This window comes from Asterias rubens, chromosome 7 (assembly GCF_902459465.1).
Source record: "Asterias rubens chromosome 7, eAstRub1.3, whole genome shotgun sequence".
NCBI lineage: Eukaryota > Metazoa > Echinodermata > Asteroidea > Forcipulatida > Asteriidae > Asterias > Asterias rubens.
Window position 1 is genome coordinate 13,637,654 of NC_047068.1, and position 22,580 is coordinate 13,660,233.

General features: G+C 37.8%; 1 protein-coding gene across 1 annotated transcript in view; it reads left to right on the plus strand.

Moving 5' to 3' along the window:
• LOC117292581 (transmembrane protein 184B-like) overlaps positions 1-22,580 on the plus strand; it is a 30,144-nt gene that overhangs the window by 3,970 nt on the left and 3,594 nt on the right. The window contains exons 2-6 of the mRNA XM_033774689.1: positions 3,730-3,895; positions 17,847-17,937; positions 18,674-18,844; positions 19,990-20,159; positions 21,056-21,288. Coding sequence (XP_033630580.1) covers positions 3,730-3,895; positions 17,847-17,937; positions 18,674-18,844; positions 19,990-20,159; positions 21,056-21,288 — 831 coding nt within the window. The remainder of the gene's footprint in view (positions 1-3,729; positions 3,896-17,846; positions 17,938-18,673; positions 18,845-19,989; positions 20,160-21,055; positions 21,289-22,580) is intronic.

A 22,580-nucleotide genomic window follows, 5' to 3' on the forward strand; every position in this document is an offset into this window, starting at 1 on the left:
GTGTTCGTCTGTCCTTGTTGTCCCTTGTCCTAGGTTCATAACCGTTCATTGGTTGTACAATTCTGTCCATAGGTTAAGGGTACAAAAGCTTCGTGCTTCACCTTATACATGTACCTCAATGTTGTCTTGATTATATTGATTGCTTATTACTGAACCATTGTGAACCCCATACTATATTGCTTTTGTTATTCCAACATAAACGTTCGTTATTGTTTTATTGTTGTGTTATTGTATTATTGTATTGTGCATGTGACAACATTGAAAATGAGGGTGGTTGCATTACTTTCTGAAAAGTATTTTGCGCTGCACAACAGAAGTTTGCCACGGCAGTCGATAGTGCCAGGTTGGGCCACAGATCCCTGCCGGTCCTAGTGAATTGGGACAGAATTGTAATAAACGTGGTGTACGTGTGTACTACGTTGTACGAGGTTGCGAGATCGCGTGGTTGCGAGATCGCGTGGTTGCGAGATCGACCCCCACAATAATATAACGATACTTCGTACACCTGATACCCACTTGGCTTTTGGCATGCAAGAGGATATATGTTTAGAGCCTTGGAACTCTATGGCAGTGTACATTCTTCCAGTTCAATCAAAGTTCAGAGTAACATGTACGCTGTACAAGCACTGTGGTCTGGTGTCAAGTTTTGAGTTTTTCTTCAAATTTGAGCCTTACATTCAACATTTTTCTGGCATTTGCCCATAGACATTGTTTTATTACTGAGCTACATGTAGACTCTGTCTTTAATCTTGAGTGATAGGAAGCTGTTTTTTATGCTAAGGTAAACACTTTACAGTGGATCAATACAAATAATCATTAGTGCGTGATAGTTTTCCTTACCCTCGGTAATTGCATTTTGTGTGCACAGTTAGCAAATATGCTCATCATACACTGTACAACATTGTGCATGTATTATGTATGGAATATTGTATGTAGACTACATGTACTATGCCCTTTATACTCTCACAGTTAAATATCACTTTGTCTTGTTTTCGTGTTTGTTATTTTTACAGTTTTAAGGACATTATGTTGGTTGATTTTTTTTTTAAATCAAGTTTTTTTTTAAACCCCAGGTTTTTTTTTTCAACTGAAGTATTTGTTTCTCAACTGAACATATTTACAAGATTGTCTTGTTATTTATTCGCTACTCAATGCTTCTGTTGGCTAGCAAAAAACACAATTTACTAGACTCTGCAGGTTAGCCCTGCCTAGTTTTCAAGAATTACCCTGCTATATCAGGTACCTGTATGTTGACTTGACATCATGTTCAAGTAGGTTTTTTTAATTAAGATAGATGGCTTGATATCAGTCGATATCTTGCAGCTGATTGCCTTACTGTGATATTCCTATTGTATAATGTAATACTAAGGCCAAGTAAAAAAAATACCAGTTGATTATCTGGGTTTTTCCAAAAAGAGGAGGGTCTGGGCCTTTTTATTTTCTATTTGTTATTTCTGTCGAAGGTGACCGCCAAGCATATAATTCAAACTGGCCATCAATTCTTCAGTTTAAAGTCATCACTTACTTAAATGTAGTTACAAGTTCTTTAAAGATTATTAAGTTAATCTAGAAATACACAGGTTAAATTTGTCTTTTTGACATTAAAATGTAGACTAAAAAAATTGTAAAAAAAGGATGTCGTCTCAAAATAAGGGTGAAGGAGGGGGACGATCAACTGTTTTTTAATATTTATTTGGCCTAATAAAGTGAAGGTATCTTGGTGAGCATATGGTGGATTCTTCTATTTCTAGAAGTTCCTTCTTGCAGCTGATTGCTCAACTGTGATATTCCTATTGTACAATGTAATACTAATAAAGTGAAGGTATCTTGGCGAGCATATGGTGGATTCTTCTATTTCGTTCCTTCGTGCATCCAGTAAAAAAACCATCCAGGACACCACTCCAGAGTGATTCACAACATGTGCTGAATACCAAAGCAGACCGTGCGTAAAACTGTTCCACAATATTAAAATACATGCGTAAGGCTGCCCTAACTGTAGCTCCGGGCGCAACTTCAAAACAACGGGAGGAAGGAAAAAAACAGAGCGAAGCGGTCATGATAAAACGCAGCATATGGCAGTCCTCTCCCCTACTTAGCATCTAATGTAAAACTATGCATTATAGTATTTGTGTGTACTGTATGTGTCATAGTCTATGCATATAATGTCAATACAATTAAAATACATAAACCTTATAATACAATGATCAGGAATGAGGTATTATCTTTTTTATAATCTTCATTTTGAAATTTTGTGGTTTTAATCTGAGCTGATAAGGAACAACGCATGATAAAACCTTTTTGTATGAGGAATTGAAAAAAGTATGTGTCAGGTCTTATTTTATAATATGTAGGCTACACTGTATGTTGTTCAAAATGGGGGATATTTTTTATTTGGGTGAAAATCATAAAAGAGTAAGAGAAATACATGTATGTAAACTGTCAAACAATAACACTGAAAAACACAGATGGTCAAAATTGTTGTTCAAAAATGTCCATTTCACATGTCGTCTCATTGGAAATGTTTCAAAAATGTGTAAAATGAAAAAAAACTTCATTGGGCTTTTGGTTTGTCCTTTGGCCTTTGTCAGAGATAACTTGAATATCAAGGCATGCAGTCCCATATTATTGTTACAAACAAATATACAAATAAAATAGTGTTCACATTCTGTTCCATGTAAAGCAAGCAGACAGATCCTTGAGAGACCTGTTAAGAATCTGGTCTGATTTGTATCATGCTGACATACATGTAATGTACGTTGTGTACGAGCTGTTTACGAGCCGTGTACGACTGGGCCAATTTCATGGCTACCTACTGTGAATTTTTACATTAATGGCTCATGGAATTAATGCCCTTTACCTGTTTACAGGGCACACTAAGTGCAGAATTTTATGGAAAGCTGTTTCATGAAAATTTGTAGTGTGTACGTGACACACTGCAAAGGGACTGTGTACACCAACATATACTGTTTATAGCGGGCAATAGCCTATTATTATTAAAAATGAAAACAAGAAGTGCCAGATGAGTGAAGTTAATCACTGGATAGCTCACAAGCCTAAGGAAAACAAGGGTGCTTGCTATGTGAACCAGAATCACCAGGGTCAACCCTGGCAACTCTTCTGTGCTAAGTGTTCTGGGTTCTTTTGCATGCACTTATCAATTTTAGCTGGCTTGATGTCCCATCCAAAGGACAAAGTCTAGTTATGGTGAAAAACATCTTCCTCAGGGACACAAGTGTCACAACCAGGATTCGAACCCCCACTCTGCTCAGAAACACCCGAACTTGAGCATAGTGCTTTTAATCGCTGGCCCATCACACACCACAATTTAACGATATTATTACAACAATGCCTAAGACGAAAAACAGCGTAAGAGCTTGCAAAAGCTGTGAAAATCACCATTTGCTACCTCCACACCTTACTACACTTGCATAGAGTTACATACATGTACGTACACACCTTTCCACTACTTAGTTGATGATAATCACTTTTGTACAAGGTGTCCCCATCCAACCTTGAATGGCTTTCTGGTATACTAGTCTAACCTTGTGTAGGGGTAAACATCAGTGATCAACTTCTTCAAGCCCTGATACATTGATCCAAATATATGCAATGAGCCCCCTTCCCCCAACATGGCTACCCGCTAAAAGCATCTTTGAAGCATTAGCCGTAATTTGATCAAGGTGTAATTTTTGTTTCCTTCTTTTTCCTCTTTCTTTCCCCATGACGCAGATATACAAGCATTTAAGGCACTACACCTGCCCAGGGGAGCAGCGTTGGATCATTCGCATTCTCTTCATCATTCCTATTTACGCTTTTGATTCCTGGCTCAGTCTACTTTTCTTCAGTCAGGATCATTACTACGTGTATTTTGACAGTGTCAGAGATATTTATGAAGGTGAGAATGTGTTCATATTTGAAACAAGTCAACCGGGGTTGAATTATGGAGAATATCCTAAGGCTGTTAAAGCAGAACAACATTAAGAGAGGTTTGCGGTAACACCATGTTAACCACGCAAAATTTTGATCAGTATGCTTTGAGAATGAAGACAATGAGATCATACTGATCGAAACGTTAGTCATTAACCACCGGTTCTTTTCAGAACTAACACTACTCAAAAAGAGATTGTCACCTGATGTTACCGCAAACCTCTCTTAGTTAAATACTTTCACCACGCAAAGTTCAAATCCTACTCAGAACAATTATTTGTACATATGTAAGCTTGGCAGAACTTACAAATAATGCTTTCATGTAAGTGCAATTATGCAAATTTGGCCTTGTTAAACCTTGTCCCGTTTTCAAAGCTGACAAACACAGAAAGCTGCTTTAGAAACAGGTTACCAGCCAATGAACATTAATAGTGACTGTTACCTGCTTATTTTTGCTTACCATGTTTATGCTAAGCATTTTTTTTTTTGCTAAACGGCTTTATGAAATAAGGCCCTGTTAAGTTTGGCTTGGGTTCAACCTCCCCCAATCTCTAGTTACCTACCTCAGGTTACCACTTATTAAATTCTGCAATTTTCCTTGAACACATTTAGGTTCTGTGCACATAGTTCTGCCACCACCTGCAACCTGTGCAGTAGAATTTTTCCCAACGGTCGGTAACTCGCCATAAAATGTTCCTCGGGAAGGATGGTTGATATATTATTTTAATTTACCTAAAAGCGTCAATGTTTACATGCCTAGACTTTTATCTAATTATTTAAATTCAATTGATTCAACCAAAGTCCGTCACACGGAGTAATTAGTTTGGGCCATGTACACGTAACTGATGATGAAACGTCCAATTTGCTCATTAGGAAAGTCAACGGATGGTAGACCATGGAGATGCAAACCAATTCATGACATGTCATGTTGGCAACCAGCAGGGTGTGTAAGGCTCATTTATTTACATTATGCTTTTCAGTTCTGTTCCTTGTCTACCCATGCTGTTTTCCATTAACCCTTATTAGTGGAATCGTAGTTCAAATTTTAAAAGATAGCCATTTCTTACCCTTTCGGTAATATTTGTATAAAAGTACAAGTTCTCATGGGAACAATAAATGCCTCTCGTTAAACGACTACGGTAATTTTTATGGCGAATATGTTTGTGCACGGATAAAATGGACACAATAGCTTTTCAAGGCTTTTGTCTGGCTCAATGCTCATACTGATTAAATGCGAAGGCGTTAATTTTTGACAATATCATCATAAATGATGAACAATTTCCTGTTTACTATAGTGAGCGTTTTTTTTTCGTAAGAGCTAAATTATTTCATCATCATTTGCTTCGACAAGTCCACTGTGAAGGGAGAATCAATAACGATCTATAACAACTAGATATACTAACAAATGCGTAGACCTACTAATGACTATCGAGTTTTCTTTTGATGTTCCTTTTTTTCTACAAACACAAGCTAGCGAGGTTTCCTCGTACCGCATACAGTGTATCGCTATAGGCGGCTGGGCGGTACAGTGGCTAAATGGTTAAGAACTTGAGTAGCATTTTTAAGGTAAAAGTTACATGCTGCGTGCCACCCTATGGATTTGAAGGACTTTGGTTCATTTAGTGTTCAAAATGATTCGCAGGATAACAAATATGTTCTGTACTGATGTGGAGTATTTTGTAAGGGCTTAAAACAAATCTTTGGATTTATTTAAAATTAATTTGTATTGAAGATGTTGTTTTCCAAATTTTTGTTCTGTCCGTGGTCTCTATCTAAGGTACTGGAAATGAGCACACAGCTTTGTGTTGAAGTCACTGTGTGGACACTATTGGTAATTACTCAAAATAATTACCAGCATAAAACCTTTCTTGATGACCAGTAATGGGGAGAGGTTGATGGTATAAAAAATTGTGAGAAACGGCTCCCTCTGAAGTGCCATAGTTTTCGAGAAAGAAGTAATTTTCCTCGAATTTGATTTTGAGACCTCAGATTTAGAACTTGAGGTCTCGAAATCAACCATCTAAACGCACACAACTTCGTGTGACAAGGGTGTTTTTTTCTTTCATTATTATTAGGCAAGTTCGATGACTGATTGAGCTCAAATTTTCATGGTTTTGATATTTTGTGTGTATGTTGAGATACACCATAGAGTCTATGGATACACCAAGAGAGAAGACTGGTCTTTGACAATTACCAATAGTGTCCACTGCCGTGAAGTCACTGTGTGGACATACCTTTGCTTTGTACAATTGAGGAAAATCCTATTCTTCATCATAAATACATGTAACACTGTGCTCATTTTTGGAACCTTGTGGAGACCAAGGACAAAACAAAAATGGGAAAACAAAAGGACTCTATATGGGAATTGTATAGACTGGGGTGCTCCCCAAGGACATTTGTGTAGGTACGCGCAAACCACTTAGACAGTTGGTTTGTTGTAAAGTAGAGCCTAGTTGGTAGGCAGGGCCTAATTGATAAGGGCTAGACTCCTTGCATGAATGTCAAATAAAGGAAACGTATAATACATGTATACATGTATGTGCCGCGCACAACTTTCAGCCAATGATACATGTAGGTCTTCATTGACCTCATTGAGGGCGCTGGTTTGGGCTTGTGACCTCGTAGGCAACGGGTCTGTTGAGTGATTGTTGATGCCATGCATAACGATGCCTAGTGGCTTCATTGAGAGCTTGAGTTTTGTAAGACTAAATCATTGTGCGTGACACTTCAAAGAATATTAATTTTGGTTTACCCTTACACCAGTACACCGATCTGTGTTAGCACTGTTCACTAACTTACCTAAGTTAAAAGTTCTGTGAAAAAAAGTCACAGGCATATTACTCAATTGGGATTCAAACCCACGACCTTTGCAATTCTAGAGGAGCAGTGTCTTGTACCAACTAGACCACCGAGATTGCCCGGTAGCTATGCAGGCATGAGAATCTTCCGGTTTAAACCGGAATTCCGTTTTTTTTCCTTTCAAAATTGTGGTCTCCGAGTTCGATGTGAATTTGCTATAAAATTCGGGGGGTAGGTTTTTGGGGGTATACATTTGGATTTCTCTAATCCCTCTTCTCTAGTCAGACAATGTAAGTTTACCTTTGTAATTGATATTATCGCGCATCCCCACACGTCGTTCATGAAATACCGGCACCTAAACAATAAATTGCCGTCCAGCAGCTGGCCCAATTTACGGCTTGTTGTCTTCCTGGCATCGCGCATGCATGCAGCAGCAGCGACAGATGTATAAACTTGCCTCATTCCTTGCTTCATTTATAGTGGTACGGTTCAATAATGTTGGCGTGTAATGTGCTTGCTGCTGCAGCAAAGATAACACGTGTGGAGACTTTTGAAAGTCTACTGAAAAAACAATGCACTTGTTTGCACCATGTACTGTGTACTGTGTACTGTGTACGTGCGGGTTTGCACACGAACCAATGAGCGGCGCGGCACGAATCTCAGATCGCCGGCAGGCCACGGTAAACTGGTACCTGCTATTGCCTCACAACGAAAGATACATTGGGAACCAGTGAACACACTGTACGTTCGGACGACGTGCTTTCTTCATTGGTTCTATTATTATGTTGGGGTCTAAAAAAAAGAGAGGAAAAATCACACAAAAGTAGCTCTCTTCTACCTGGAAAAATAGGTGTCAGAAATGCATCAGAGACCACCACAGAGCTTCTAAAATACCCAGAGCTCCCAGGGCCCTTAAGCGGGCCCTGGACCCCGGCTGTAAGGGACTTCGCGCTGCGCGCTCGTATTGTGTGCTTTGCACACAAAAATGATGGAATATTGACATTTCCAATCAACTGAATTTTTTCCTGTTTTTTTATCATCACCCATTCTCATGCCTGAGCTATGTATTGGTGTAAGCATAAAACCAAAATTAATATTCTTTATCCCTGATGCAAATTTAACATACTTCAAAGAATCGTGATCATATATTGTTGCTTTAATTAGACAGTGTTGTTTGGTCAGATTGATCAGTAGTTCTGACTTGACTCAGTATTCACCAATTTGTGTACAGTCTGAGTGGATGTCATCCTACAGTACAAAGCTCATCTATTCAGCAGTGTTAATTTGGAAACACTTGTCACTTTCTGGGGCTGTGGAATATATTCCCATCCCATGACTTCACCTCTTGACATTTTATCTCTTCCGGGATGCACACAGATTTGTCTTCTTCTTCTGTTAATAATACCCCCAAGTCTACCGTGCAATCTGTTCTTATTCTTGAATTTTGTCAATGTGACGCAGCCCCCTTGGAAGTTTAGTCGTCTGTCTATAAATCGCTTCCCCCCTTGTCGAATGGAGCCACTTTCGGACCATTGATTCTGATTAAATAAGGCAGCGTGCGGACATGGAATTTTGAACTGATTATGGATTTTACGACACTGAATCTTTCAGATCTGTCTGGCATTCATTCTTAGTAATGTACCTTGCTGTTTACAATGTACATTTACACAGAATTTAACAGCATATAACGGTTTCTTATAAAAGGTTTTATGCGTTAAATACTTTTTGGATTCCTGAAGTTTTCAACAAAATGTTCAACCTCTTTGTTCATCTCCTGCTTTCTATCTCTTTCATCTAGTCTTGGCAGTCTTCTTATTTTGTCTTTGTTGGGGGGGGGGGTGGGGAGACATGCTGGCGTACAGCCAGATATCACGCCTTGGTTGCGATCCAATCAGAGAAACCGCTGTAAGGGGATTACAATAAGGGATGCAACCTTTAAATAAACAAATTCAGGCTGACATCTACTGGCATAAAATTCAAGGATGTACACTATGTAGCTTCAGATTTAAATGAAGGGTCAAGGTTGTTTTTTATCAGCGTAATTACGCTGATTTACAGGCAAAATTACAACCAAGAAAGATCCAATAAAAGTCATCTAGTTTCAGTTGAATAACCCGCTACTTGTTAAGAAAAGAGCAAAAAAACTGTCACAATATTTTCATCAAGAACGTCAAACTTGAATCTATCCAATGTTTAGCAGGTACCAACTATATCTCTGGCCGTATTGAGGGCAGCATTCAAACAGATGCCACAATAATTTCAAAAAGTCAAATTTAGGCGATCTTTTTTGACATACATACATGTACATTGATTTCTAACCAAATGTGAAACTTCAGACAAAATAATGTTGCAGGATCCTTGCTATCATTATCATCTTAATAACAAGTAGGCTTTCGGGGAAAATTACACAATTTTTATATTTTGTTGATTACCAAAGAATGACTCTACCGTTCAATTGTACACACTTTTTTGAAGCTCAGTTGGTAGTTTGCTGCCACATAAATCCGGCAGTCTCAGGCTCAAGTTCTGCTCTTGAAAAGAAGTTTCCCTTGTGGTTTACTACTTGATATTTTAAATACAGTTTACCATTCCCTTAAGGTGATCCCTCTGCTGCCACTTCTCCTAGGTTATATCGTAAACTTGGGTGTGATCCCTGGCTATACCTCAGAGACAGCTTATATATGGCCTCTGACTGGCACCGAAGAACAACGATATTGACAAAATAGGGAGAGCGCCAAGGTTTACTTACAACATTAAAGCCATTGGACACTTTCGGTACAGAAAAAAAGATTAAAAGTTCACAGATTTACAAATAACTTACAGGATTTACAGAAGGTTATGGTGAAAGACTTCTCTTGAAATATTACTCCATGAAATGCTTTACTTTTTGAGAAAACATTAAAACAATATCAATTCTCGATATCGAGAATTACGGATTTATTTTAAACACATGTCATGACACGGCGAAACGTGCGGAAACAAGGGTGGGTTTTCCCGTTATTTTCTCCCGACTCCGATGACGGATTGAGCCTAAATTTCCACAGGTTTGCTATTTTATATATAAGTTGTGATACACAAAGTGTGGGCCTTGGACAATACTGTTTACCGAAAGTGTCCAGAGGCTTTAAGGACTACATCATGTAGATAGCTCAGTTGGTAGAGCGCCGGCTTTGAGTTAATCTAAAGGTCACAGGTACAAGTCCCACTGTCGTCAATTGTTTTTCAACCTAAAATAGATAAGATCATGCTTGTATCCATGTGCAGAGATACCTGTAAACATGTAAATTTTTATAGAGCTTTATTTCAAGAGGATTGATGTTGCCGCGCAGATCAGAAGCTGTTATTTGTTTTTTAGCCTGACTTAATATCAATAAACAGGACTCAGAGGACTTGTCCACTTGTGGGATCAATACTCACCAAGCAACCATTTTTTGCATTATTAATTTCTTCAAGCTGAGTAAACATGAACATGTGTAGGAGATGAAGGTGCTGTAAAATGAACTCAGCATGCACTTATTATTATTCAGTGGCCTCGTCTGGTGGCATGTACTGATCCGTTATTGTCATTTTTGTTCATAGGAGTACAGATTTTAAAGGGTCTGGACACTATTTGGTAATTACTCAAAATATTTGTTGGCATTAAAACTTACTTGGTAACAAGAAATGGAGGGCTGGTGATGGTATAAAACATTGTGAAAAACGGCTCCTTCTGAAGTAACGTAGTTTTCGAGAAAGAAGTATTTTTCCACGATTTTAATTTCGAGACCTCAGAATTAGATTTTGAGGTCTCAAAATCAAGCATCTGAAAGCACACAACTTCGTGTGGCAAGGGTGTTTTTTCGTCCATTATTATCTCGCAACTTTGACGACCAATTGAGTTCAAATTTTCACAGGTTTGTAATTTTGTGCATATGTTGAGATACACCAAGTGGGGTAATAGTGTCTTTAAAGGAAAGGGCATAAATTAATACAGTTCACTTTGACTTGTTGATGACTTACTTTGATTCAACATTGTGTGTACAGTTAGAGGAAGCTTGATATTCTAGATACAATGACTGATGTAATTTATCTTTCTTACTTTCAAGAACTGTTAATAATGCAGGATGACAAAAATGATTTTATTTTTTAAAGACTTTAAGACTGAGTGACTGAGTGGTTCAATGCTGTGTTTATGGGTTAGAGGTCAAAGGTGGGATTAGTAATTCAAAACTATAGAAAATAAGTAATTATACAGAACAACTTATTCTCCTTTCTTTTTCATTTCAGAAATTTGTTTTCATTTTTCGTAGCATAGTACAGATAATAACAAGAATTTATAACAATGGCAGGCTTTAACACAAGAAGCCGAAGCTTATAAGATTTAAAAGGGAGAGGCTTTCAATCTGCTGGAACCTTCATCCTTTATCACAAGGTTTTAAACAAACATTCAAGACCAAGTCACCACTCTTTTATTACCTTATTAAATGCCTACCAAAGCCAGTGCACAAAATGCCCACTGGACCACTGACCTCTTATCCAGTAATCTTCGCACTGAGCGAACAAGTCCTGCAGTCTAATGTTTTTTTTGCCAAGCCACATATTAAATTTTGAAACTGACTTACTGTTACTACTGCTTTTCAAATTCCAACCTCCCTTATAAAAATCAGCCAATATAAGAAAGAGAACTCAATAATTGTTCACGGAAAATCTTTTTCATTTGCAGTGCTAATTTTGAGCCAAACCACATATTAAATTTTGAAAATGGTTAATTATTACTGTTGTAGTGTTTCAAATTCCAACCTCCATTTAGAAATCATCAAATATAAAAGAGAGAACTCATTAGCTGGTCTTGTAAAATCAGTTCTTTTCCATGGTTAATTTTGAGCCACAAGACCTGTTATTCACCAAGTGGATATCCTTGACATTTGAGCACTGTTTCGAGCAGTTTTCCCAGCATCTAGTTGCCATGTTAGCTGATGAATCAAGAAGCCTTGTTTCCTGTGCAGGAATCTGCATTATGTTGAGTAAAGTGCAGAACGCAGGTGTTGGGTTCAAACGAGGTGAAGACATTTACAGTGAAATACAGCGTGGTGTCATTTAGACATGACATCTGCTCCCTGAACAGCAAATGCACTGAGATGGGTAGAGATTAGGGATGGATTGGTGATTTGTGCGTACATGTGGAGCTGCTGTAGGCATGTAACAATCTCTTGATAATGTTACTGCAAACCTACTATTCATTACATTTTGTTTTGTGTGGATATTAGTGGAAGTTCATGCGGTAATCGTGTTCATGAATCAATACTGAGCTTGCAGGGAGTACATAATACACAATGTAGGGTAACTGCATTTATTGGCCAGTTAACTCAACCAGATGCCAGAGAGCAGTGATTATAGCATTAGGCCAGGTAACTCGTGACCGAAAAAGTCTAGTGGTCTGATCGTTAAAGGAACACGTTGCCTTGGATCGGTCGAGTTAGTCTTTGAAAAGCGTTTGTAACCGTTTGTTATAAAATGCATATGGGTAGAAAGATGTTGTAAAAGTATAATACAATGATCCACACACACATGCCTCGAAATTGCACGGTTTTCCTTTTACCTTGTCGACTAACACGGTCGGCCATTTATGGGAGACAAATTTTTGACTCCCATAAATGGCCGACCGTGTTAGTTCGCACAGTAAAAGGAAAACCACGCAATTTCGAGGCAAACTTGTGTGGATCATTGTATTCTACTTTTAAAATATCTTTCCAACCATATGCATTAAAAAAAAAAAGGGTTACAAACGCTTTTTATAGACCAACTCGTCCGATCCAAGGCAACGTGTTCCTTTAAATTTTTTACTTTCAGTCTGATAAATCGTACCTGTGACTTAAATGAGATGTAAATCTTCTGTTAGTGCATATTCAAATGTTAAACTGTGTTGGTGGGTTTTTTCTTCTCATTTCATTTGCTGGTCTTCTAAAAACAATACAAGCCCTATGATCTTGTGGATTTTTTCCCCCAAAATTCGAGACATGGCAATGTTTTCATTAATTTGATCGGCGTTTGGGTGAAGAACAAATGTTTTTTTTTCTTTTCTGCAAAAACAGATTTGCATGTCTGCATTATTGTTAAAAGTAATTTTTTGTAACAATAACAATTTCTTGCACATGTTCTATGTGGGTGTATTGTAGTGCACATTGTGGATAAAAAAGGGAACTGAGCTGTAATGTACATCTGTATTCATTACAATGCAGTGGGCACTTGTGTAGATTGGAAGGACATCTGGTTTGGTTTCTCCTGATAGTGGTATTGTTAATTGTGACGCAAAAGTCAGTGGTGGCATATGGTCTGTTGCTATGGTCACAGCATAACAAACAGAAACAATTTGCTGATGTGAAGTGTCAAAAAATTATTAGAGCGCTACGATTTATGTGAAGTCACTCCATATTGTACAATTGTGCACAAGAACCGAACAGCAATACAGTCCTTTATTTAAGAAATATGAGGACAGAAGCTTCTTCAATTCTTACTTAGTTTTCCAGATGTCTAAAAAGTCAAGTTGTCTCATTCTACACCTCCATTTTTAAGGAGTACGAGTGCAATAACTTTCATAAACCAAATAATAATTATCTGAAATCTGAGACTTCATAAAAAAAAAATACTAATTGCATTAACGCATGCATACAAACACTATCAGTTGGCAAAGTGGCCAGAGGTTTGCACTAGACAGACGAACAAATGTGCATCACGCCACCAACAGCCCTATACAAAACGCCACGATGTTCCCATATGCTCTGCCTCACCAGTAGTGTCAGTGCAATAATAAGGGCGATGTGCAATTTACGTATAAGATGGTTAGGATCTATTGTAGCAGGATGTACCAGATTGAAGGCCTGAATTGGAGGAGTTTGTAAATTTGTGTTACTTGATCAAAGCAAGGGTTCATCATCTTTGTGAGATTTTGTTTGCAGTCTTCTTTGTCTGTTTGAACACAATTTAACTGCAATTTTTATGTAGTACTCGTAAGAAATTTGTTCAAATTATCATTGAAACAAAATTTAAGTTAGGATGAGGGATGTTATTTTTTAGAAACCTGATTTGCAAATAACGTCTAGAATTTGTGCAATCATTACATAAGGTTAGTGATGACATGAACGCAAGTTGGGCAACATTCTTAAAAGTAATCAGAAACGGAGTTCAAGTCAGTCTTCTCCTCAGGTTTTCTTTCTTGACTTGTTAAATTTATTCCATGGCTAGATTTTACTTGCCTATTGACCCCTTGCACGCGCGTCACACGCGGCGACTGGTGCCACGCTCACCATGTTGGTGGGCAAGTTATGTTTGCGTGTATTAACGCCACGTCGCATTAAATGCGCACTTCACTGCATAACGCACAGCATACTCTATGCATAGAGTTATAAATGAAAACGCACAGTGAAATTGCCCACCAGTATGGCGCATTCAAGATTTTTCTGATGATGACGTCAGGTGAAATGGGTTAATTACTATAATTTGTATTGCCATAAACTATTTTAAGCTAGGTTATTTTACAAAAAAGAATCACACACAAGTACAACTCAATATGGTTGGGACACCCTTGGTCCTGAAACTTCAAATACGTGCAAGACTTGCACAGTATGTTTGGAGCCACCAGTACATGTTTTATGCATACAGCATTGTACACAGGTACGTATGTACCCAGGTGCATGTGAACATGTCTACACATTCAATGTTCAAACCGAGGACTTTAAAGGAACACGTTGCCTTGGATCGGTCGAGTTGGTCTTTGAAAAGCGTTTGTAACCGTTTGTTATAAAATGCATATGGTTAGAAAGATGTTGTGAAAGTAGAATACAATGATCCACACAAACATGCCTTTAATTGCACGGTTTTCCTTTTACCTCGTCGACTAACACGGTCGGCCATTTATGGGAGTTGACTCCCATAAATGGCCGACCGTGTTAGTTCACAAAGTAAAAGGAAAACCACGCAATTTCGAGGCAAATTTATGTGGATCATTGTATTCTTCTTTTAAAACATCTTTCCAATCATATGCATTTTATAACAATAGGTTACAAACGCTTTTTATAGACCAACTCGTCCGATCCAAGGCAACGGGTGTCAGTTCCTTTAACTAATTTAGGATCTGGGATTATAACATGCATGTAACATTTGTGTATATAGCAAGAACATCTTCACTCTCATATGTACAAAACCATGCCAAAAAGAAAATAAGTCCAAACATTGGAGAACAAGGGAAGTCCTCAGTTATGGCAAGACACCTATTCTGGTAAGCATTGTTTTGTTGTGCTTAGCATGTTTTGTGCTTAAGCAGACAACAAATACAAACATGTCAAAAAGGAATGGACTAGACATGTATTTTGGAGAAATTAAATCATTTTAATTTCATTAACTTTCTTACAAATATCATGAAGGCATGTAATGGTACACTGTTTGATGTTTGATTACAATACTGTTGTAAACTTTGGTCATGAATGGCAGCAATGATGAAAATTCCACTATGTTCTGATAACAAGAAGAATGGACAGACGGTCTACCCGTAACCCCACGAGCGATTTTTTTTTTTCATGAATGTTTTCCGTATCGATCACAGTGTACACACTTACTGGTGGAATTGAAATCAATGTTGGGACTATGGGTTTGCATAACGGACAGATTGACAATACACGTACACCTCACTTTCACCTCACATAGCGCTGTGTGTACATGAGGTACAATTTAATAAACGGGTTAGCTCCTGGCTGTGCACAGGGACTCGAACAGAATCTGCGTACTGTGGTGTTTGGATTGTGCGTAGCATTTACCTGATCGGTTGAATGACTTAAACCGGGAACTGAATCCAATTATGCTCACTATTTAAAGATGGACTGTTGAAATGGAGTTTTTTTTATTTTGGTCGTCAATAATTACTCTAGCCATTAATATTCATGGTGTTATTTTGATGTACATGGTTGAAGAATTATTTATTACAAACCATACTGTTTAGAACATCCAGCCTATATTTAGCTGCTATGAGGCCTTCAAAAAACGCACACAAAATAAAACACACTAGGTATTCTATTTTTGTGCATCCCTGTGGAGACATCCTTTGTTCTTTCCCCTGTCCCTGTAATTAAGAACCTTCCATAGACTTTGTACACACAATATTTTGTGGAGCACCACGGTTTTTAGAAATCTCTATGGAGACTACTATTTCTGTTCCCTTTTCTGTTTCGTTCTCGGTCTCCATATAAGGTAGGGAAAATGAAATCAATAGAATTCTTCTGTATCACACATTATAAGTAGGCCTTAAAAAACTCTAAATATAATCCCCGTAAGATCGAAAGACAGCAACAACTTTTCCCCCTAAATAGCACAAAAAGTAAAAAATGAAACGTACAAAAAAGTCCTATCTATAGGCGAAATACCTATAGAATCCTTTAGGATTTAAGTAGTATGGATTCCTATAGAATTCCTATAGATTTGTTATCACTTCTTTGATTCCTATAAGATTCCTATTAAGATTCTTATAGGTTTTTTTGTAAGAGTTTTTCCATTCTGACTGTTCGAGAGGAGATCATGTGGCCATGTTTAAATACAAGGTGATGAGTTTTTAAACATTGCTTGAGGATAATCAGTCAAAAGAGGGCGCCATCAGGTTAATGTGCATATTGTGCAAATTTCACAGCATGAAATTTGTAATTTGAATTATAAGCATTGCGTGCATGAGGAGCTATTTACATGTAACGCTCAACGTAGAAAAAAATTCAACACAAAGTCATAGCAAGCTGAAGCTACACTTTCGGATTTGTTCTTAACTGTTAAATGTTTTTGGATGTTTTTACGGGAAAGGTAGTATTTATGAATGTAAATAAAAGAGTGTTGACTCAATCTTGAGCTTTTGTTTAAATATTATTGAATGGTTGTGGCTGTTTAAAGACATTGGACACTATTGGTAATTGTCAAAGACCAGTCTTCTCACTTGATGTATCTCAACATATGCATAAATATCAAACCTGTGAAAATTTGAACTCAATTGGCAGTCGAAGTTGCAAGATAATATGAAAGAAAAAACACCCTTGTCACACGAAGTTGTGCTTTCAGATGCTTGATTTCGGGACCTCAAAATCAAATTCTGAGGTTTCGAAATCAAACTCGTGGAAAATTACTTCTTTCTCGAAAACTATGTTACTTCAGAGGGAGCCGTTTCTCACAATGTTTTGTATTATCAACATTTTGAGTAATTACCAATAGTGTTCAGCGCCTTAAAGTTATATTTTTAACAAACTTTGTCTGCACGAAACATGCTAGACAGATACTGTATTCATAGTGTACATGTACAGTACTTTTAAACAATTTTCGTGACATGGTTTTACTCATTTCTCAAAAACTACAGAACAATAACAGCAAGTAATATTTTAAGGGAAGCTTTCTACTATCATTATCTTCAAACTGTTTAAATTAATGTAAATCTGTGGACATTGTGTTTTGGGTTCCAAAAAGTACCTAGACCCTTTAAGGCAATTGCTGTGGGTGCTGTGGGTTAATTTGAGGCATGTGGAATGTGGGCAGACAGTATTATACTCGGTGATCCCCATACCGTTCTATTTTCCCTACGCTGCGCCTCGGGAAAATAGAACGCTCCGGGGATCACCTCGGGAGTCGTAGTTTTAACCATAGCACTCGAAGTAGTCAATATTTGTTTTATAACACCCTAACAGACTATTTATCATCCTCATACGCGTAATGTCCGTACACGCATTTCAGATACACAGATGCACAACTGATTGGGTTTGAGGTGGGTAAAAAGTCGTCTGGGTACTGCACGCCGTGTGATAGTCTTCGGACTATCACACGGGTCGGACTATCACACGGCAAACAATGCACTATCACACGGCCGCCGTTTCTAGTATAACTAAGACATATCATGCGACACACTCTAAACTTATAAAAGGCAGAATATTTGGGGTGTTATAAAATCCCATGTGACATTGGTGCAAGGAAACAATTAAGCAGAAATCTAAACCACTATACCACTGAACATTCCTGGTAATGAGATGCCAGTTTGAATCCTGTGATTAGCAGCAGACACCCCTTAATACTCTATTATACAATCCTCATTAACTTAATGATGTCTTGTTTTGTTTGCCTTGCAGCTTTTGTAATCTACAACTTTTTGAGCCTTTGCTATGAGTACCTGGGTGGAGAGAGTTCAATCATGTCGGAGATTAGAGGCAAAGCTATTATGTAAGTCTCCTATTAAAGGCACTGGACACCTTTGGTAATTGTCAAAGACCAGTATTCTCACTTGGTGTATCCCATCATAAAAATAACAAGTCTGTGAAAAGTTTGACTCAATTGTCATTGAAGTTGCAAGATACTAATAAATACAAAAAATACCCTTGTTGCACAAATTTGTGTTCTTACAGATGCCTACTAAAAGGCTTCAGGCACCAAGTAAGTTTTTAAGCAAACAATTATTTTGAGCAATTAAGTGCATTTAAGCTGGGTTCATACTTCATGCGAAAGCGAATAAGAAGCATAAGAGACATAAACAATGAGGTACAGTATGTTAATTTTTGTTTACCCATACACCGATGTGTGTTAGCACTGTATACTCAGTGCTTTCGCGAGTCCTGTGTAAAAATTTCACAGGCATATTACTCAAGTGGGCGTCGAACCCACGACCCTTGCAATTCTATAGCAGTGTCTTACCAACTAGACTACCGAGGTTGCCCGGTAGCTAGCTATACACATCAAGCAAATGAGGTATGTGTTTTTTTCCCAATGTGATGCAAGGAAATCTGCTTGGCTTTCACAATTCAAGTGAAGTATGAACCGGGCTTTGGTCAAACCTAGTTAAGTAAATTTGGTCACCCTCTTACCAAATCTTGTAAAAAAAAAAACCAGTAGTGAGGCGAGAGGATTTCGATAATTTACCTGCATTGATTTTAATATTTCCATCTATTATGATCTTCCTTAGACCCACCAGTTGGTTCTGTTGTACCTGCTGTCTACATGGCAGAACCTATTCCATTGGCTTCCTTCGCTTCTGTAAACAGTCCACTCTGCAGTTCTGCTTCATCAAGCCCATCATGGTCCTTATAACACTTATCCTGCTACCGTTCGGCAAATACTCCGATGGAAACTTCGCGTAAGTTCACATTTATAGTAAAGGAGATGAGTGTCTTCTACATGTAGGCAGGCCTGTATGCCTTTTTCTTTTTGAAAGGGCAATGGCACCAAGGCATTGTGTCCTTATAGTGAAGGGCACCCTACGAGGGAATTGCAAAGTTCTACTGCCAGAGCATTTTAAGGGCACCAGGGCAATGACCAGGGGACATGGAGGCTCTCCCATCCATTACCTCATTGAAGTATTAATAGGCCAGCCTCCTGAAATTTTGATCCTATTTTAGATCTTTTTGTCAGGAATGTTTCTCACTCCTGGAATTATATATAGCCTTATTCATGTATGAGTAGCAAAGTTTAAATATGCAAATTTATTCACACTTTCCAATGACTCCAATGTGTTTGTGCAATTTGTAATGTATAAAGCCTGGTTCATACTTCCGGTGAATGCGAATGCGATGTGAATTCGATGTGAGTTTGACGTCACAACCCCTCTTTTGCTGTGATATTCGCAAGAGTGTTGAGCACAACTCAACTTAGTGTGAATTTCATTGCAAATTTGTGACGTCAAAGTTCATATCACAATCGCATTCGCAGGAAATATGAACAGAGCTTAACCAGGTGTTTTAGCGATTGTGTGTTTTTACTTCTTCATTGTGTGCCTTTTTTATTCCATGAAAACTTAGTGTACCATTTTGTCTCCTGATTCACTGGTTTACTGTGTATTTTGTTGCGTTTTGAGATTTTATGTAAAATGGTGTATTTAGAAATAAGTGATTATTTTTATTATTTATAATAATAATACGGACATTTAAACTATTCTAACCATTAATAGTTACCCACCCTTACTTTCAATGGATGTTTCCATGGTTACTCTTGTAGTAATTGACCACATAAAGTGGAAATTGCTTTGGGAATGATGTCTTTTAAACTTGAGCAAGTTTATCATTTGGAGGTAAATTGCAAATAATCTCCACACATCCAGCGATTCCAGGTAAGAAAATAGTGTTCAAAATGTTTACTCCTGTGCTCAGTGTAATGTGACTTACACAGTATGCACTAAGGAATTGTCCATAAGTAAATTCTCTTTTGACATCTTCTTTTTGCTTTTTAGAAACTGTACTGTTTTGTATACATTAACATTGATGCCATTGTTTTTCCTATGTACAGTGTAGGTGATGGTTACCTGTACATTACCATCATCTATAATATCTCGGTCAGTCTTGCCCTGTACGCCATGTTCCTCTTCTACTTTGCCACCCGGGATCTGCTCAGCTCCTTCAGACCAGTGCCCAAATTCTTCATGGTCAAGTCCATCATTTTTGTCTCTTTCTGGCAAGGTGAGTGCTACAGAATTACTTCAGGTGTCATGGCTGCGTGATTGAGAGCATCCAGTCAAGGTTCTAGTCCCAATTTCATGGCTCTGCTTACCACTGAATTTACTTGCAACGCTAACTGTGTAAGCGTAGAATGCCTAGTAGCGTGGAGTACGCACAGGTACAAGCCAACATTCCCTGCTAACCCATGAAATGGTATCCAGAGTGTGGGTTTGAATCCCGGTCATGACACGTGTGTCTTTGAGCAAGATACTTTACTACTGATCGCTCCTTTTCACCCAGGGGTATAAATGGGTACCGGCGAGGGTAGAGGTTGATATTGTGTATGAAAAAGCCACTAGTGCTGTGTGAAAATCTCTTTGGAGTAGTGTTGGTTCTGAGAAGGACTGGTGGTTGACAACTCAACGTTTCGATCAGTATGCTCTGATCGTCTTCAGGAGAATGGCACACAATTCAATCTCTGTAATTAAAGCCATTGGACACTTTTGGTATAGAAAAAAAATTAAAAGTTCACAGATTTACAAATAGCTTACAGGGTTTACAGAAGGTAATGGTGAAAGACTTCTCTTGAAATATTATTCCATGAAATGCTATACTTTTAGGGAAAACATTAAAACAATATCAATTCTCGATAGTGAGAATTACGGATTTATTTTGAACACATGTCATGACACGGCGAAACGTGCGGAAACAAGGGTGGGTTTTCCCGTTATTTTCTCCCGACTCCGATTACCAATTGAGCCTAAATTTTCACAGGTTTGTTATTTTATATAAAAGTTGTGATACATGAAGTGTGGGCCTTGGACACCGAAAGTGTCCAATTGCTTTAACTGCGGATAATACTGCAGATGAAAATAAGGTTAGTCGTAAGTGTAATAAAAATGGATGTTGTTTTGTAGGTGTTCTTCTCGCTATTCTGGAAGTGGGCGGTGCCATCAAACCCCTGGAAGTAGAAGGGGCAGGGGAGACGGTGCAGGCCGGTACGGTCTCAGCTGGCTACCAGAATTTCCTGGTCTGTGTGGAGATGTTCTTTGCTGCAATTGGACTGCACCTAGCTTTCCCGTACTCAACATATGAACAGTGTACACTGCTGTCTGATGGACCAGAGGGAGCTAGAGCATCTACCATGCAGGTAAACTATAGACCTTTATCAACTGCGCAGCAATCTTAAATTTCTCCCATTGATATCAATGTTACCAAACCGAGGCTGGAAGAAAAAAATAGTCTGGTTCCTATTTTCAAAATGATTATTAGCATTTATTATTGTTATTCAATATGAGGAACATGACCAAGATGGAGTCAGCATGATAAAGGTCTAGTGTAGGCACTCCAGTGTTAGGGTCACAGAAGGGTTAATACTCAAACAATTTACAGCCATACAAACTTTCTTGGTGAAAAGCATTGCAGCTGTTGATGGTATATAAACTGTTTTTAGAAATGATTCCTATCAAAGTAATATGGTGCGGATATATTTTTCACCCCAAACCATTTGAGGAACAACTCGTGTCCATTTCGTGAGTACTGTTGCCAGAGATATGGTTGATACACCTTCTGTCACCTCGCTAAATGTTAATGGATTCAACGTTCTTGTAAAAATACATTTTTGTTCCTGTTTTCTCAGCAAGTAGACACTGCATTCAGCTGAAATTAAAAAAAAAAGAAAAAAATTTTTTTTGTATCTCTCTTGGTAGTTTTGCATATATTATATTTAATAACCAATGAAATTTGTTGTTTACATACACTGATGTGTATTATGCACTGTGTACTCGGTGCTTTCGTGAGTTCTGTGAACAAGATCCACAGGCAAATCATTTGGATGGGATTCGAACACAAGACCATTGCATTACTTGACTAGGTAGACGTCTTACCACTAGACCACTGAGCTTGTCGGTGGACAGAGGAAGTTCGAATCCTATGTTTTTGCAGCGGGCAACGGAGAGGTTTAATAACAATATTGACGTCTTATATAGCGCACGTATCTACCAAACAAGGTACTCAAGGCGCTGAGTATATACAAAGTTGCATCAGGGATGGGATAAAGAACATAATTTATTATTTGTTTTTGACCCGTACACCGATTATTAAGCACTGTATACTCCGTTCTAAGTTCAAATTAGAATTTTAACTATTTTCACAGTTTTATTTTGTGCATGCTTATTTTTTTTTTTTTTTTTTTTTTTTTTTTTTTCCAAAGATGTTTTTTAGATTTTTTTGTTAATGATTATCTTTCCAAAGATGTTTTTTAGATTTCTTGTTCATCATTTTCTTTCCAAAAATATTTTTCGTATTTCTTGTTAATTACATGCATACATAATAGGCTATGTGAATATTTTTGTATATTATTATCCTTTTCCTGTAATTGGCGGCTCTTCCACTATTGGTTTGGCCAATATATAAATAAATAAATAAATACATGAATAAATA